Below are 18,143 nucleotides of genomic sequence, written 5' to 3'. Positions count from 1 at the left end.
TCCAATGTTAGTACAGCGATCTCCCTGCCGACCTAAAGTGTTCTGACATGGGGACTGTCCCCCCCCCCCGCAATAACACGCACTTTTCAGCGCTTGCAGCCAGTGGCTGCCAACACTGATAGGATGCCGATCAGATGTTGGTTTTCCAGCATGCCCATTCAACAGAAGCTGGACAGGCTGGTGTACACATGGGCCACACAGGTGTCTGTTGAAATGGCCAATAGCTGCCGATTTTCAGCCCATGTGCAAGGGCTTTAATGTATCCAAGGCTGCATTATAAACACCCAACTATTGAATCTTTGGTTTCCTACTTAAGATTGAGATGCTACAGAGGTTGGAAACTGATGAAAGATCTGGAAATGCATTAGTGAATAAAACTAGCCTCCAATAAAAAGTAAACATAATTCATTGCCTGTTAATAAAATCAAATTACTTACCTGCCAAAATATGCTATCTATTGTGTTTCCAAGAAATCCATCCCGACCTTCTGTGGATACAAGTTTAGGACCAAGAATTGTCATGAATTCGTCAAAATCCACTTGGCCATCACCTAAAAGAAATAATGTATACTAGATTGTAATATGAACTTACTGACATTCCAAAGACAATCTTAACACTTATATTTTTCACCCTGAGGAACACAGAAAGTCATGACTGCATAAGAAATGATCTTTAAGTAGTAACAAGGCAAATACTGAGTAGATTTTCCACTCTAAAGGAAGCCAATACTGAGAGAAACATGTACGCTGCCATTTCCTGGCCACCTATGAACCTATGCAAACTTATGGCAAGTCAACAGGTAATGCATACCTCCACAGATGCATATGTAGTACCTATCGTTATTTTACTCCCCTGTTGCTCTGTTCAATAACTTTTTTCAGAATGAAAGAAAAGCCCCACATAAGCTATACGTCACTTGAGTTGCAGCCTACACAGGGCTATGGAATGCAGCGAGATTGTTCTGATTGGCCTAGTACTGTTGCATGTAAGATGTAACATGCTATTCCATACACAATAAGCACTTGTATTTCCTTCAGCTCCTGGTACTGAGCACAGAAGGATGGAAGCAAAGGAAAAATGGGTAAATAATAATAGAGGGGGCAGGGTTAAAGTAAACTTGTTTTGTCCTGAATGGTAAGAGCAAAGTAACTTCCTAAGTTACTATCCTAGAAAAAAAAGTATGAAGTCAGTGAAGTTAAAGTCAAAACACTTGATCCAACTTGACTTTACCTATCCTACAAGTATTGAAGAGATTGGAACACCATGGCCATAGGGTAACTTACCTTTTCAGATATCTCCTTCCATGTGCAAAATATCTTTCAATGGAACGAGCATAACATTTTACTTGAAAAAGTTTAAATTATATGATCCATTGCATCATTATGAAATAAGGACACAAATGTTTCAAGAGACCTATGTTAAAACGGTACTCCAGAACCCAGCCAGCTTTTTATTTAAAGTTTCCTATTCACATGCACATTAATAAATGCTGTAACATTTTAAAATGTGTTTCTTACTCTCCTAGTAATGTTCATTTTTATTCCTTGTAATGTCATTACTCACAGTTGAAAAGTGAAATCTGGTGAGGTGCCTGCAGAAGAATCAACAGATGCCCTGCACATCACATCGGCGGCGTTTACCAGAGGAAATTACTGTAACAGTACAATTCCCATGAATCCTTGGGAATATAATGATCCTGTTGGTGTATATGTGAGCAAACCAAGCCCACTGAAGGAAGCATGATGTGAACACATCACCATTTCCTAATATGAGCTATCTCAAGAAGGAAGAAATGAAATAGGGAGATGTGAGTGGTATCCAGCCATGCTGCATGGAAGTGGCCCTGCACAGGCAAAAGGAGGTACATGTTTGGAGGAAAAAAATGCTACCAAAGCAAGACTTTAAAACTAGAGCCATTTAAAAAAAAATATGCCTGTGGCTCACCTATCATACGGTTTGCTTCCTGGCTGGAGGTCAGCTTTAAGTAAACAGGCTAAATTAGGAACATTGCAGAAAATGGTTTGTTTATTCTACAGTATTTCACATCTATCTTTTATTTTATGTTGCAATGAGCTAGGAGAAATTAAGCAAGACTATACCTGTATATAAAGCTGTACATCAGCCAAGACCAAATTCATCCATAAAGATGCCTATTCAGCAAATAACTATGTGGTAGTTTCTTGTTTTAAAAGTGAACTCCAAAAAGTATCTTCTGCCATGCTGATTTTTTAACTTAAACTGTTAGACATGGTCAATTTGGTTTTGTTGCAGGCTAGCTGGTAAGTAAGCAGAGAATGTTTGGTGAATTGGTGCGAGAACACACCCTCAGCTGCCACTGTGCTCTTGCTGGGTGTCCCATACGTCCCTTTACATTTAAGGAGGGTTGGGCTACCTCCAGGTACACCTGTCCTTAATCTATCCACTGCTATATGTGTTCCAATTTGGGAGATTCTCAAAACTATAGAGTCAGGACTGCAATACACTGGGGTGTCTTGGTGTAGCCACTGCATCTTACACATATATTTGCAAATGTGTCCGACTAAACCCCTTGTTTTTAACATGAACTCTTAGAGAGAGTCACTTCAGTTTTGTTGCAGGCTGGCTGGTAAGTTAGCTGGGAATTTGTGTTTGTTTTTCATGTGCATTGCCCTTCCAAGTGTTCCTTGCTGCATAGGCTAGTTATAGGTTGGAGTAGTTGCTATTTGTTTGTATAGTTGGTGAATTGGTGCGGGAATGCATAGGATACCTTCAGCTGCCACTGCTCTTTTGCTGGGAGTCCTGTACATCTCTGTACCTTTAAGAAGGGTTGGGCTCCCTCCAGGCACACCCACTCTTTATCTACTGCTATTTGTGCTCCAAGTTGGGAGACTCTCAAAATTATAGAGTTAGGACTGCAGTACACTAGGGTGCCTTGACCTGGCCACTGCAGCTTACACATATATTTGCAAAATGTGTATGACTAAACCCTTTTTTTTACTGTTAAGACAGGGTCAATTTGGTTTTGTTGTAGGCTGGCTGCAGAAACAGTTAGAAACAGATTATAGTTAGTTTCCCTTTGCTATCCAGCACTACTGAGATCTGAGAAATTGTTGTATTGTTGTTTGCCATCAACTTCCCTATCCACATGCTCCATTTTTTTGCCAGCTACACATTGATAGAATAGCTTCTAGTTCCTGGTTCTGCCGTGTTTAGTTCAGACACATATAAAAATCCCTCAAGCTGCTTTCGATGAGTCTGAGAGCACTGTTACTTTATTTTTTAGGCAGATAGAGCCACTTTAAAGAGACCTCGATCTTACTTTCGTCATTAATTGATGGAATTTGGTAGCTCCTATGATTTCGCATAGGTTCACATGTTAGAGAGGTATTAAAAGGAGATAGTGTGTCTTTACATGTACAGTTGTGGCCAAAATTATTCAACCCCCAATGCTGTAAAGGGGTTTAGGGACTATAGTGTACATTTGGAATTGTATTCAGAATCAAATCCTACAAGGACGTTGTAACTACCCAAATGCAACTAAAATGACATCAATTGTTTATGTAATACAGTAGTAAATGGTTCTTATGTGGTTTCTTCATTGCCACAATTATTCAACCCCTTAAAGACTACCACTCTGAAGAACAGAGGTTCATACAGGTGCTTTCCATCAGGTATTGAAAACACCTGTGGATGTCACCGAGCAGCAATCAAGCATAATAAGCACCAATTAGGCAGCTTTAAAATGACTGTGATACTCAGCTCCTTCTAGACATTTACTGGTGTGGTTACAAACATGGTGAAGGCAAGAGAATGGTCCAGGAAGACAAGAGAAGAGGTGATTTCTCTTCACAGGAAGGGCAATGGCTATAAGAAGATTGCAAAGATGTTAAACATACCAAGAGACACCTTAGGAAGCATCATTCGCAAATTCAAGGCAAAGGGCACTGTTGAAACGCTACCTGGTCGTGGCAGAAAGAAGATGCTGACTTCGACTGCTGTGCGCTACCTGAAGCGTAGAGTGGAGAGAAGTCCCCGTGTGACTGCTGAGGAACTGAGAAAAGATTTGTCAGATGTGGGTACAGAAGTTTCAGCCCAGACAATAAGACGCACACTGCGTAATGAAGGCCTCCGTGCCAGAACTCCCAGGCGTACCCCCTTGCTGTCTCCAAAGAATAAGAAGAGTCGACTGCAGTATGCCAAAAGCCATGTGGACAAACCACAAAAGTTGTGGGATAGTGTTCTGTGGACTGATGAAACAAAATTAGAACTGTTTGGGCCCATGGATCAACGCTATGTTTGGAGGAGGAAGAACAAGGCCTATGATGAAAAGAACACCTTGCCTACTGTGAAGCATGGTGGAGGGTCAATCATGCTTTGGGGCTGTTTTGCTTCTGCAGGTACAGGGAAGCTTCAGCGTGTGCAAGGTACCATGAATTCTCTTCAGTACCAGGAGATATTGGATGGAAACGTGATGCAGTCCGTCACACACCTGAGGCTTGGGAGACGTTGGACCTTTCAACAGGACAATGATCCCAAGCATACCTCCAAGTCCACTAGAGCATGGTTGCAGAGGAAAGGCTGGAACATTTTGGAGTGGCCATCGCAGTCACCAGACTTAAATCCGATTGAGAACCTCTGGTGGGACTTAAAGAAAGCAGTTGCAGTGCGCAAGCCTAAGAATGTGACTGAACTGGAGGCCTTTGCCCATGAAGAATGGGCGAAGATACCCGTAGATCGCTGCAAGACACTTGTGTCAAGCTATGCTTCACGTTTAAAAGCTGTTATAACTGTAAAAGGATGCTGTACTAAGTACTAAGATTGAATGTCACTTGGGGGTTGAATAAAACTGATAATGCTGTGAGCACAGAAAAGACATTTGTGGTTATTTCATTATAACTGTTATGTTATATTTGTCTGACCTACAAGTGCCTCTTTAATGTAAATGTAAGCAAGATGACTGAATGATCAAAAGCAATGTCAAACTGGCCAAAACACTCAATTTCAGTGGGGGTTGAATAATTTTGGCCACAACTGTATCTGCAAATGTATGCAAATGAAAACCCAGTTACTTATTGCAAATTGATTCAAGTGTGTTTACTGGTTTGCTGGCTGGCAATACACAGTTTTTGGAAATTTTTGTATACTTCACCACAGCAATAGATCCTCTGAAAGTGGTTTTTGAGAAACATATTTATGCCTGCATTTCTGTCCTGGATTTCTGCCCTTGTCCTCTTATATTTGCTCAGTCTTGTTACTTCATGTTCTTGTTAAAATTGTCATTGATAGTAGAGGGTGGTGGAAGTGCAAGCATGGGCCAACAACCCTTAGGCATCTGAAATGTATGTAGGGGTTCAAAAAATATCTGGTTGAATGGCAACCATTCATGTCTATAGTATTATAGTATATAGAACACCTTGGGGCTTCACAGCTGGTTTCCCACTGCACATGCACAAGCTGTGATGTGCATTGTGAATGGTCTGCAGCTTTCTGGGACATGTGTCATGTCCCAAAATGTTGCGGGCAAAGACAGGGGGAGATGAACTTCCACTTGGATCACCTGGGCGATCTGAGAGGAAGTGGGGACTGGTACCTCTCAAAATCAACTACCTGCCCCCCCTCCCAGAAAACATGTCCAAAAGTGGTAAAGGGGGAGAAGAGGAGGCAGTAAAACAGAACTTCCATTTTTGGGTGACGTTCCACTTTAACTACCTCCTCCCTGTTCTCTCTAAAGAAAAACCCCACAAAAGGATATAGCGTCTCAAAGGCTAATAAGCAGTATACTTTTATTGAGGATGTAACAATTAGACAAAACATATCATATAGTCAAACAATGCACATACCCCGTTCCTATCCCCCCCCCAGGCTAGTTACACCTTGAAGAACCCCAGTTAGTGGCTGTAGCAAAACATGTAGGTGGAAGGGATCTTCTCCTCCTTCCACGTGTGATCCCCCGGTGAGGACACTGCATAATCCGGCTACTGAGAGTATATGCACAGACTTTTGCTGGTTCCACATGGTGAGATCATTTCATACAATACCTATCACTGTATGAGTGCAGGATTCTACACAATGGTTCATAGGCATACAGAGTCAACCAGTTACCTGCATAGTAGGCCGGACCTATATTATGCCCGTCAGATGACCAGTGGACAGGCTCTGGTGATGTTATGAGGAAATAGAGCATAGCGGCATACCTAGTACAGACACGTACTGAGTTATACTTCATTGGAGGAACTTAGGTTGCCTCTTTTAGCTGCTCTCCTCTTTCATGGTGGAACTACACCTTGTGAATTTATTATTTATGCACACAGATTGGAACTTCTCCTGTCCGCCGGATTCCATGTCCTGACATATTTACCATCACAAGCACAACTACACAGGGACTCACAGGGGATTATATCCACCTGCATGGGACAGGGAGACTTCAGGGATTAAAGAGTGGTAGGGAGTCAGGGGGGGAGGGATATGGATAGGATTGGGGTACGTGCATTGTTTGACTATATGATATGTTTTGTCCAATTGTTATGTCCTTAACCACTTGCACTCCTGAGGATTTACCCCCCTTCCTGACCAGACCATTTTTTGCGTTACTGCTCTGCGTTATTTTAACTGACAATTGCGCGATCATGCAAATAAGTAATCACCAGCTGGGGCCCCGGTGATTGACAGCCGCGACCGCGAATGACAGTGCGGATAGGAGTGCGCATGTGCCCCCTACCCGGAAATGCAAAGTCACGTATATATACGTGATTTTGCGCACCCATGCCGCCCTGTAGCAGTATTTCTGCTATAGGGCGATTGGGAAGCGGTTATAAACTGCTTAGTAGCCTTTCAGGTGCTATATCCTTTTGTGGGGTTTTTCTTTAGAGTGTACAGGTATTGGATGCACCTCCCCTTCTATTCAGGGTTCTGGCATTGGCAGATATACTACTCCCGGGACAGGCTATTGGCCATGGGGGTTTTATACATCCTCCCTGTTCCCTAACTTTTCAATTATGTACAATACAAACCTTTCTGGGTGTACACATACAGCAGCATTCTTATGCTTTTTAAATGCTCATTAACAATTTCAATATTGATGTTAGAAGTAACAACTTTGTAAAGTGCTAACAACAGATTGGACAGGGTAAAATAGAGCTTCAAGTATTTAGGGCACCTTGAACAACCCTAAACAGGCAAACACATACTTTAATGCGTACTGTAATTATTCAAGCATCACACGTAATATTAATTTTCAACTTTTAATAATTATTTCAAAGTGTTCCTGAAAAATTACACACCAGGTCAAAGCCACAATTAATAATAATTCAGTAATGTAATTAACAACTGGCAAGTTGGAGTATGCCTGAAAATAATAATCAGATTATATTTTTATTTATTTACTGTGTTTAAATAATAATTATAATGAAATAGTAGTTTCCAGCATCAGCCTCTTACAGCTGTTAGTTCTTAAAGCAGTATTAATCCCAAAAGCAAACATTTCTTATATTGCAGCTTTCCAATTTTAATATGTGATAGCTGCATTTGTTTTCTTTTTTAAGCTTTCTTTCATCTATTTTCATATTCAGGATGTTATGTAACATGTTATGATTGCACTGGCCTCCACTCTCCCACTTTGATGGCTAGCGGGGGATTCTCCCCCCTCGCTAGCTGTCAAATTTTTACAAAAACTCGCTGGCGCTGTGGAGCGCCATGATAGTTTATCGATTCTTCCTGTCAGTATATCTGCTTGCCCATACATCCTGTACAGGAAAGCAGATATACTGACAGATCTGTAGGAGACCTGCATGGCACCAGTGACCAACTGATCACAGGTGCAATGCTTTACAGGGTCCTGCAACCAAAAATAATAAATGCACATTTTTCTACCTGCAAAAAATGTGCATTTACTATTTTTTGTATAAAATTAAACTTATCCTTTAACATTTTTCTGTAAAAATCAGGTGGATTTAAATCCATATTCTATTTTTGGAATGTTTTTATCATGTCTCATTTCATAAAGTTTTTATAAGCACAGATTTTCAATTACGGTAATCTACAATTAAAGTGGAAATTTGGACAAAATAAACAATGACACCTACAATACAGTCTGTCACCAGCATTAACACAGCAGTTAGAGATGAGCGAATCGAAGTATCCGAAGTGGAATTCGAGTCGAATTTCGGAAAAATTTCGATTCGTGCCGAATCCGAAAAACAGCCTAATTCGGACGCGCGAATCGAAATTTTTCCGAAAATGGCGGCTGACATGTGCGGCGACGGAGCGGGGATGTCGGGGAAGGCGCGCAGACAAGGCGCGCTGCCCCATAATGCATTCCTCAACGACATGTGATCGCATCAGCCAATCAGCAGCCAGCCAGCCAGCACTGTGTAATGGTCGAGGTATATATAGCGGCCATTTTGGAAATCTTCATTTGCCTGCAGTCATTGAACAGAGGCAGACCGCTCTGTACTAGGGACAGGGACAGAGTTAGGGCCACAGAAACGAGAATTGGGGACAGAGAGAAGTTACTTAGGGACAGAGAACCATTACTCAGGGACACAGACTTGTTAATGAGGGCCACAGAATCGTTATTTAGGGACAAAGAAACGCTAGTTAGGGCCACAGAATTCATACTCAGGGACAGACAGAATTGTTACTCAGTGCCAGAGAATTGTTACTTAGGGCCACAGAAACGTTATTAGGGCCACAGAATTTTTACTCAGGGACAGACAGAATTGTTACTGAGTGCCAGAGAATTGTTACTCAGGGACAGACAGAATTGTTACTGAGTGCCAGAGAATTCTTACTCAGGGCCACAGAATTCATTCTCAGGGACAGACAGAATTGTTACTCAGGGACAGACAGAATTGTTACTGAGTGCCAGAGAATTGTTACTCAGGGACAGACAGAATTGTTACTGAGTGCCAGAGAATTGTTACTCAGGGACAGACAGAATTGTTACTGAGTGCCAGAGAATTGTTACTCTCACAGACACAAAATTGTTACTTGCACAGACACAGAATTGTTACTTGCACAGACACACAATTGTTACTCAGGGCCACAGAATTCATACTCAGGGACAGACAGAATTGTTACTGAGTGCCAGAGAATTCTTACTCAGGGCCACAGAATTCATACTCAGGGACAGACAGAATTGTTACTCAGGGACAGACAGAATTGTTACTGAGTGCCAGAGAATTGTTACTCAGGGACAGACAGAATTGTTACTGAGTGCCAGAGAATTGTTACTCTCACAGACACAAAATTGTTACTTGCACAGACACAGAATTGTTACTTGCACAGACACACAATTGTTACTCAGGGCCACAGAATTCATACTCAGGGACAGACAGAATTGTTACTGAGTGCCAGAGAATTGTTACTCAGGGACAGACAGAATTGTTACTGAGTGCCAGAGAATTGTTACTCTCACAGACACAAAATTGTTACTTGCACAGACACAGAATTGTTACTCGCACAGAGACAGAATTGTTACTCAGGGCCACAGAATTCATACTCAGGGACAGACAGAATTGTTACTGAGTGCCAGAGAATTGTTACTCAGGGAAGACAGAATTGTTACTGAGTGCCATAGAATTGTTACTCAGGGACAGACAGAATTGTTACTGAGTGCCAGAGAATTGTTACTCTCACAGACACAAAATTGTTACTTGCACAGACACAGAATTGTTACTCGCACAGAGACAGAATTGTTACTCAGGGCCACAGAATTCATACTCAGGGACAGACAGAATTGTTACTGAGTGCCAGAGAATTGTTACTCAGGGACAGACAGAATTGTTACTGAGTGCCAGAGAATTGTTACTCTCACAGACACAAAATTGTTACTTGCACAGACACAGAATTGTTACTTGCACAGACACACAATTGTTACTGAGTGCCAGAGAATTGTTACTCAGGGACAGACAGAATTGTTACTGAGTGCCAGAGAATTGTTACTCAGGGACAGACAGAATTGTTACTGAGTGCCAGAGAATTGTTACTCAGGGACAGACAGAATTGTTACTGAGTGCCAGAGAATTGTTACTCTCACAGACACAAAATTGTTACTTGCACAGACACAGAATTGTTACTCGCACAGAGACAGAATTGTTACTCAGGGCCACAGAATTCATACTCAGGGACAGACAGAATTGTTACTGAGTGCCAGAGAATTGTTACTCAGGGACAGACAGAATTGTTACTGAGTGCCAGAGAATTGTTACTCTCACAGACACAAAATTGTTACTTGCACAGACACAGAATTGTTACTTGCACAGACACACAATTGTTACTGAGTGCCAGAGAATTGTTACTCAGGGACAGACAGAATTGTTACTGAGTGCCAGAGAATTGTTACTCAGGGACAGACAGAATTGTTACTGAGTGCCAGAGAATTGTTACTCTCACAGACACAAAATTGTTACTTGCACAGACACAGAATTGTTACTCGCACAGAGACAGAATTGTTACTCAGGGCCACAGAATTCATACTCAGGGACAGACAGAATTGTTACTGAGTGCCAGAGAATTGTTACTCAGGGAAGACAGAATTGTTACTGAGTGCCATAGAATTGTTACTCAGGGACAGACAGAATTGTTACTGAGTGCCAGAGAATTGTTACTCTCACAGACACAAAATTGTTACTTGCACAGACACAGAATTGTTACTCGCACAGAGACAGAATTGTTACTCAGGGCCACAGAATTCATACTCAGGGACAGACAGAATTGTTACTGAGTGCCAGAGAATTGTTACTCAGGGACAGACAGAATTGTTACTGAGTGCCAGAGAATTGTTACTCTCACAGACACAAAATTGTTACTTGCACAGACACAGAATTGTTACTTGCACAGACACACAATTGTTACTGAGTGCCAGAGAATTGTTACTCAGGGACAGACAGAATTGTTACTGAGTGCCAGAGAATTGTTACTCAGGGACAGACAGAATTGTTACTGAGTGCCAGAGAATTGTTACTCAGGGACAGACAGAATTGTTACTGAGTGCCAGAGAATTGTTACTCTCACAGACACAAAATTGTTACTTGCACAGACACAGAATTGTTACTCGCACAGAGACAGAATTGTTACTCAGGGCCACAGAATTCATACTCAGGGACAGACAGAATTGTTACTGAGTGCCAGAGAATTGTTACTCAGGGACAGACAGAATTGTTACTGAGTGCCAGAGAATTGTTACTCTCACAGACACAAAATTGTTACTTGCACAGACACAGAATTGTTACTTGCACAGACACACAATTGTTACTGAGTGCCAGAGAATTGTTACTCAGGGACAGACAGAATTGTTACTGAGTGCCAGAGAATTGTTACTCAGGGACAGACAGAATTGTTACTGAGTGCCAGAGAATTGTTACTCAGGGACAGACAGAATTGTTACTGAGTGCCAGAGAATTGTTACTCTCACAGACACAAAATTGTTACTTGCACAGACACAGAATTGTTACTCGCACAGAGACAGAATTGTTACTCAGGGCCACAGAATTCATACTCAGGGACAGACAGAATTGTTACTGAGTGCCAGAGAATTGTTACTCAGGGACAGACAGAATTGTTACTGAGTGCCAGAGAATTGTTACTCTCACAGACACAAAATTGTTACTTGCACAGACACAGAATTGTTACTTGCACAGACACACAATTGTTACTCAGGGCCACAGAATTCATACTCAGGGACAGACAGAATTGTTACTGAGTGCCAGAGAATTCTTACTCAGGGCCACAGAATTCATACTCAGGGACAGACAGAATTGTTACTCAGGGACAGACAGAATTGTTACTGAGTGCCAGAGAATTGTTACTCAGGGACAGACAGAATTGTTACTGAGTGCCAGAGAATTGTTACTCTCACAGACACAAAATTGTTACTTGCACAGACACAGAATTGTTACTTGCACAGACACACAATTGTTACTCAGGGCCACAGAATTCATACTCAGGGACAGACAGAATTGTTACTGAGTGCCAGAGAATTGTTACTCAGGGACACCTAATCGTTGAATTAAATAGTATGTCAGACAACATGCAGAGGAGTGGCAGAGGAGGCAATGTTTTAGGAGCGAGCAGACGTGGCAGCAGAGGAAGGGGTCGAGGCAGCAGTATTCGCAGCCAGAGGCCAGTGCTCCCGGTGTCATCCAGCGGTCGTGTCTCCACCGACAACCCTGCCGTCATTGATTGGTTGGCTCGGTCGTCTTCCTCTTCCCAGGTCACCTCTGACACCTACAGCCAACGGTCGGTGGGTACGTCAGACACAACCGTTAGTTGGCATGGCCCGGGACCAAGCCCACTGAAATCACGTGTCCTCTACCTGCCCCTGTCCTTTGCTGTTCCCTCACCAAGCGAAGTATCGCATGCTGTGGGCTCAGCCCCACTGTACAGTGAGGAAGAGCTAACAGAGGGCGGTCAGGAACGGGGGGAGACATCGGCCTTTTCAGCAGCCAAGCGAACAAGTACTGGCGAGGAGAGTGGCTCGGTAGCCGGTCTAGAGACAGGTCTGTCTCCTGACCCAGACGCAGCCGAGGGGGCTAGTAGTGAGGCGGAGACCCTACTTGATGATGAGGAGGTTGATCGCACTTGGCAGCCTCGTCGTCATCAGGCAATTTCTTCCGCATCATCAGGAGAAGAGGGTGGCAGCTTGGCAGCGAGCAAAACAGTCGGTGGGTTGCCCAGGAGACAGCAGCAGGGTCGCATCAGTGTCAGTGGAGCCAAACGTCCACGGAGTAGAGCACCAGCTCCACTGCAGCCTACCACCACGGCCAGTAGTGGTGCCGGTGCGCACGGAGGAAGTAGCAGTCAGCCAGTGAAGAGTAGCGGGGGCAAAGTTTCCTACTCGGTGGTGTGGCAATTTTTCCTCAAGCCGCCCGAGGAAGTAAACGTAGCCGTATGTCGACTATGTGGCCAGAAATGCAAGCGTGGCCAGGGGGCCCATGTTGGGACTACAGCGTTGCGTCAGCATATGCAGCGTCACCATTCGGTGGCCTGGGAAAACCGTGATAAACATACGGCGGTTCTGCCTGCCCCAGCCCCCGCTCCATCACCCGCTCCGTTACTTGCTCCGTCACCCGACGTCGTCAATCGCCCTCTATCAGCCAGTCAAGGCTCCAACACCTCTGCTGAGGGGAGTTGTCGCTCATTGGCATCTTCCGCTCGTTCAGATGCTCCTTCTCCTGCTACTCCTCTTCTCGGATTCCGTCAACAGTCTTTCTTGGAATCCGTATCCAAGAGACAACAGTTTGCGAGCACGCACCCGACGGTGCAAAAGCTGAACGTCCTCCTGTCCAAGTTGCTGGTGCTGCAGTCCCTCCCTTTCCAACTGGTGGACTCAGCACCTTTCCGAGAAATGATGGCTTGTGCCGCGCCGCGGTGGAGAGTGCCAAGCCGTCATTTCTTTGCCCAAAAGGCAGTGCCAGCCCTGCATTCACATGTAGAAGAGATGGTGGGCCAGTCTTTGAGCATGTCGGTCTCTGCCAAAGTGCACGGCAGCGCCGACGTGTGGAGCTGTAACTACGGTCAGGGACAGTACATGTCATTTACGGCCCACTGGGTGAACGTGGTGCCGGCACAGCCGCACCAGCAACTTGGACAGGTCACGACGCTTTTGCCTCCACGTTTGCACGTCCTTGGTCCAGCAAGCATGTCCGCCTCTACCACCTCTTTTTCCGCCGTGTCCTCAGCCGCCACCCCCGTGCCAAGTCCCATTACCCGACCGGCATATCACATGTGCAGGGCGCAACGGTGTCACGCTGTGCTGCACCTGGTATGCCTTGGCGAACGTAGTCACACAGGGGAGGAACTGCTGAGTGTAATGAACAGAGAAATCGACAGATGGCTGTCTCCGCGCAAACTAAAAATCGGAACCATGTTGACTGACAACGGAAAGAACATGGTGTCTGCTCTGCGTCAAGGAAGGTTGTGCCATGCGCCATGCATGGCTCACGTGTTCAATCTGGTTGTCAAGCGGTTCCTAAAATCCACCATCCCACTGCAAGACATCCTTAAAATGTCACGTAAACTGTGCATGCATTTCAGCCATTCCTACACCGCAAAGAACACCCTCATTGAGCTGCAGCGGCAGAACGGAATTCCACAGCATCGCCTGATCTGCGACGTTGCAACAAGGTGGAATTCAACCCTACACATGTTAGACCGCCTTTACGAGCAGCGAAAGGCCATCACCGATTTCCTGATGTTACAAGCGGATAAAGGTACTCCCCTGTGTAACTTAGATGTCAGCCATTGGCAGCTCATGCGTGACACCTGCCGCTTGCTCAGGCCCTTTGAGGAGGCCACGCTATTCGTGAGTCGGCAGGACTATGGGATGAACGACGTCATTCCTCTGTTGCACGTCCTGGAACAAATGCTGTTAACAATGGCTGGTCAGGGTGCGGTAGACGTGGCGCACAGATCTCAACGCCACATGACCCCTGTGGGGGCAGGACAGGAAGAAGAGGAGGAGGTAGAGGAGGACATTTGTGCTCAGGAATTATTGAGTGAAATGGGTGGTTTTTCCACTCAGCGGACAGGAGTGGAGGAGCAGGAGCATCTGGTAGAGGAGGAGGAGGAGGAGACAGAGGACCCAGACGCACCGTGGCAGTATGCTGTGGAGATGGAGGCAGGGAGTCCCTCGCATTCCTTGGCACAAATGGCCCATAGCATGCTCGGTTGCTTGCGTAGCGACAGCCGAATAATAACCATCAGACAGAGGGATGACTTTTGGCTGTCCACCTTGTTGGACCCTCGCTACCGGTCCAAAATGGTGGCCTTTTTCACACCTGCTGAGAGGGAGGCCAAAATTACGTACTATAAAAACCACCTATGTAGTCAGTTGGTCTCTGCCTTTGTGCGCCAACGTCCATCCTCAGACACTGTGGGCCCTGTGCGCTCGCGTTCCGCTGGCATGGCAGCAGGGGAGGGGTGGGGTGGTAGGAGCAGTGGCAGCTCCACCAGCAGCGGCTGCCTCAGTCTGCAGTCGATGATGAGTAGCTTTCTTCACCAGCGCAGTGAGGAAACTACTAACCAGCCGCAGCAGCAGCAGCAGCATCAGGTGGACCTGGAGCAGGAGCTCAAACAACAGGCTTGGGCCTACTTGGACAGCACCCTGCCAACCGAGGTAGACAATCCCCTTGACTACTGGGCAACGAAACTTGACCTTTGGCCCCAACTAGCTGAATTTGCCCTTGAAAGGCTGTCATGCCCGGCCAGTAGCGTGGCATCGGAGCGCGTGTTTAGTGCGGCAGGAGGTATTGTAACTCCGCGGAGGACACGACTGTCCACCCAAAGTGTGGAGAGACTCACGTTTGTGAAAATGAATCAGGCGTGGATTAGTCTGGATTTCAAACCACCAGTTCCTGACACAACTGACTAAATCCGCCATGAATCATGCCTCAAACATGTGCCACTTTCAGGTCTCCTCACACTGCTGGTGTGTTGAATTTTTTGACATAGGGTGCTGGCAGATTACGGGCCTCCTATAGCTGCTGCCAGGCCCCTAATCTGCCATAGGCCCCTATATACCGCCTCCTCCTGCTGCTGCCAGGTCCAGAGTCTCTCATGGGTCCCTGTACGGCCTCCCATTGCTGCTGTCTCCATCGCCACACTCTGCTGCCATGTGCCACTTTCAGGTCTCTTCACACTGCTGGTGTGTTAAATTTTTTGACATAGGGTGCAGGCAGATTACGGGCCTCACATAGCTGCTGCCAGGCCCCTAATCTGCCATGGGCCCCTATATACCGCCTCCTCATGCTGCTGCCAAGTCTAGAGTCTCTCATGGGTCCCTGTACGGCCTCCCATTGCTGCTGTCTCCATCGCCACACTCTGCTGCCATGTGCCACTTTCAGGTCTCTTCACACTGCTGGTGTGTTAAATTTTTTGACATAGGGTGCTGCAAGATAACGGGCCTCACATAGCTGCTGCCAGGCCCCTAATCTGCCATGGGCCCCTATATACCGCCTCCTCATGCTGCTGCCAAGTCCAGAGTCTGTCATGGTCCCTGTACGGCCTCCCATTGCTGCTGTCTCCATCGCCACACTCTGCTGCCATGTGCCACTTTCAGGTCTCTTCACACTGCTGGTGTGTTAAATTTTTTGACATAGGGTGCTGCAAGATAACGGGCCTCACATAGCTGCTGCCAGGCCCCTAATCAGCCATGGGCCCCTATACCGCCTCCTCCTGCTGCTGCCAGGTCCAGAGTCTCTCATGCCATGTGCCACTTTCAGGTCTCTTCACACTGCTGGTGTGTTAAATTTTTTGACATAGGGTGCAGGCAGATTACGGGCCTCACATAGCTGCTGCCAGGCCCCTAATCTGCCATGGGCCCCTATATACCGCCTCCTCCTGCTGCTGCCAGGTCCAGAGTCTCTCATGGGTCCCTGTACGGCCTCCCATTGCTGCTGTCTCCATCGCCACACTCTGCTGCCATGTGCCACTTTCAGGTCTCTTCACACTGCTGGTGTGTTAAATTTTTTGACATAGGGTGCAGGCAGATTACGGGCCTCACATAGCTGCTGCCAGGCCCCTAATCTGCCATGGGCCCCTATATACCACCTCCTCCTGCTGCTGCCAGGTCCAGAGTCTCTCATGGGTCCCTGTACGGCCTCCCATTGCTGCTGTCTCCATCCCCACACTCTGCTGCCATGTGCCACTTTCAGGTCTCTTCACACTGCTGGTGTGTAAAATTTTTTGACATAGGGTGCTGCAAGATAACGGGCCTCACATAGCTGCTGCCAGGCCCCTAATCTGCCATGGGCCCCTATATACCGCCTCCTCATGCTGCTGCCAAGTCCAGAGTCTGTCATGGTCCCTGTACGGCCTCCCATTGCTGCTGTCTCCATCGCCACACTCTGCTGCCATGTGCCACTTTCAGGTCTCTTCACACTGCTGGTGTGTTAAATTTTTTGACATAGGGTGCAGGCAGATTACGGGCCTCACATAGCTGCTGCCAGGCCCCTAATCTGCCATGGGCCCCTATATACCGCCTCCTCCTGCTGCTGCCAGGTCCAGAGTCTCTCATGGGTCCCTGTACGGCCTCCCATTGCTGCTGTCTCCATCGCCACACTCTGCTGCCATGTGCCACTTTCAGGTCTCTTCACACTGCTGGTGTGTTAAATTTTTTGACATAGGGTGCTGCAAGATAACGGGCCTCACATAGCTGCTGCCAGGCCCCTAATCTGCCATGGGCCCCTATATACCGCCTCCTCATGCTGCTGCCAAGTCCAGAGTCTGTCATGGTCCCTGTACGGCCTCCCATTGCTGCTGTCTCCATCGCCACACTCTGCTGCCATGTGCCACTTTCAGGTCTCTTCACACTGCTGGTGTGTTAAATTTTTTGACATAGGGTGCAGGCAGATTACGGGCCTCACATAGCTGCTGCCAGGCCCCTAATCTGCCATGGGCCCCTATATACCGCCTCCTCCTGCTGCTGCCAGGTCCAGAGTCTCTCATGGGTCCCTGTACGGCCTCCCATTGCTGCTGTCTCCATCGCCACACTCTGCTGCCATGTGCCACTTTCAGGTCTCTTCACACTGCTGGTGTGTTAAATTTTTTGACATAGGGTGCTGCAAGATAACGGGCCTCACATAGCTGCTGCCAGGCCCCTAATCTGCCATGGGCCCCTATATACCGCCTCCTCATGCTGCTGCCAAGTCCAGAGTCTGTCATGGTCCCTGTACGGCCTCCCATTGCTGCTGTCTCCATCGCCACACTCTGCTGCCATGTGCCACTTTCAGGTCTCTTCACACTGCTGGTGTGTTAAATTTTTTGACATAGGGTGCAGGCAGATTACGGGCCTCACATAGCTGCTGCCAGGCCCCTAATCTGCCATGGGCCCCTATATACCGCCTCCTCCTGCTGCTGCCAGGTCCAGAGTCTCTCATGGGTCCCTGTACGGCCTCCCATTGCTGCTGTCTCCATCGCCACACTCTGCTGCCATGTGCCACTTTCAGGTCTCTTCACACTGCTGGTGTGTTAAATTTTTTGACATAGGGTGCTGCAAGATAACGGGCCTCACATAGCTGCTGCCAGGCCCCTAATCTGCCATGGGCCCCTATATACCGCCTCCTCATGCTGCTGCCAAGTCCAGAGTCTGTCATGGTCCCTGTACGGCCTCCCATTGCTGCTGTCTCCATCGCCACACTCTGCTGCCATGTGCCACTTTCAGGTCT

The 18,143-nt window shown here is 46.5% G+C and overlaps 1 protein-coding gene across 2 annotated transcripts in view; it reads right to left on the bottom strand.

The window, feature by feature from the left end:
* The window catches only part of CALN1 (calneuron 1), a 449,404-nt gene that overhangs the window by 159,823 nt on the left and 271,438 nt on the right, over window positions 1-18,143 (bottom strand). For both annotated transcript variants that reach the window (XM_089668483.1, XM_089668482.1), the window contains exon 4: window positions 438-550. In XM_089668483.1, the coding sequence (XP_089524609.1) occupies window positions 438-550 (113 nt within the window). The remainder of the gene's footprint in view (window positions 1-437; window positions 551-18,143) is intronic.

This window comes from Staurois parvus, unplaced genomic scaffold (assembly GCF_062004578.1).
Source record: "Staurois parvus isolate SC_StPar_1 unplaced genomic scaffold, SC_StPar_1.0 ptg000058l, whole genome shotgun sequence".
In the NCBI taxonomy this organism is placed as follows: domain Eukaryota; kingdom Metazoa; phylum Chordata; class Amphibia; order Anura; family Ranidae; genus Staurois; species Staurois parvus.
This window is presented reverse-complemented; position numbering and strand designations above follow the sequence as displayed.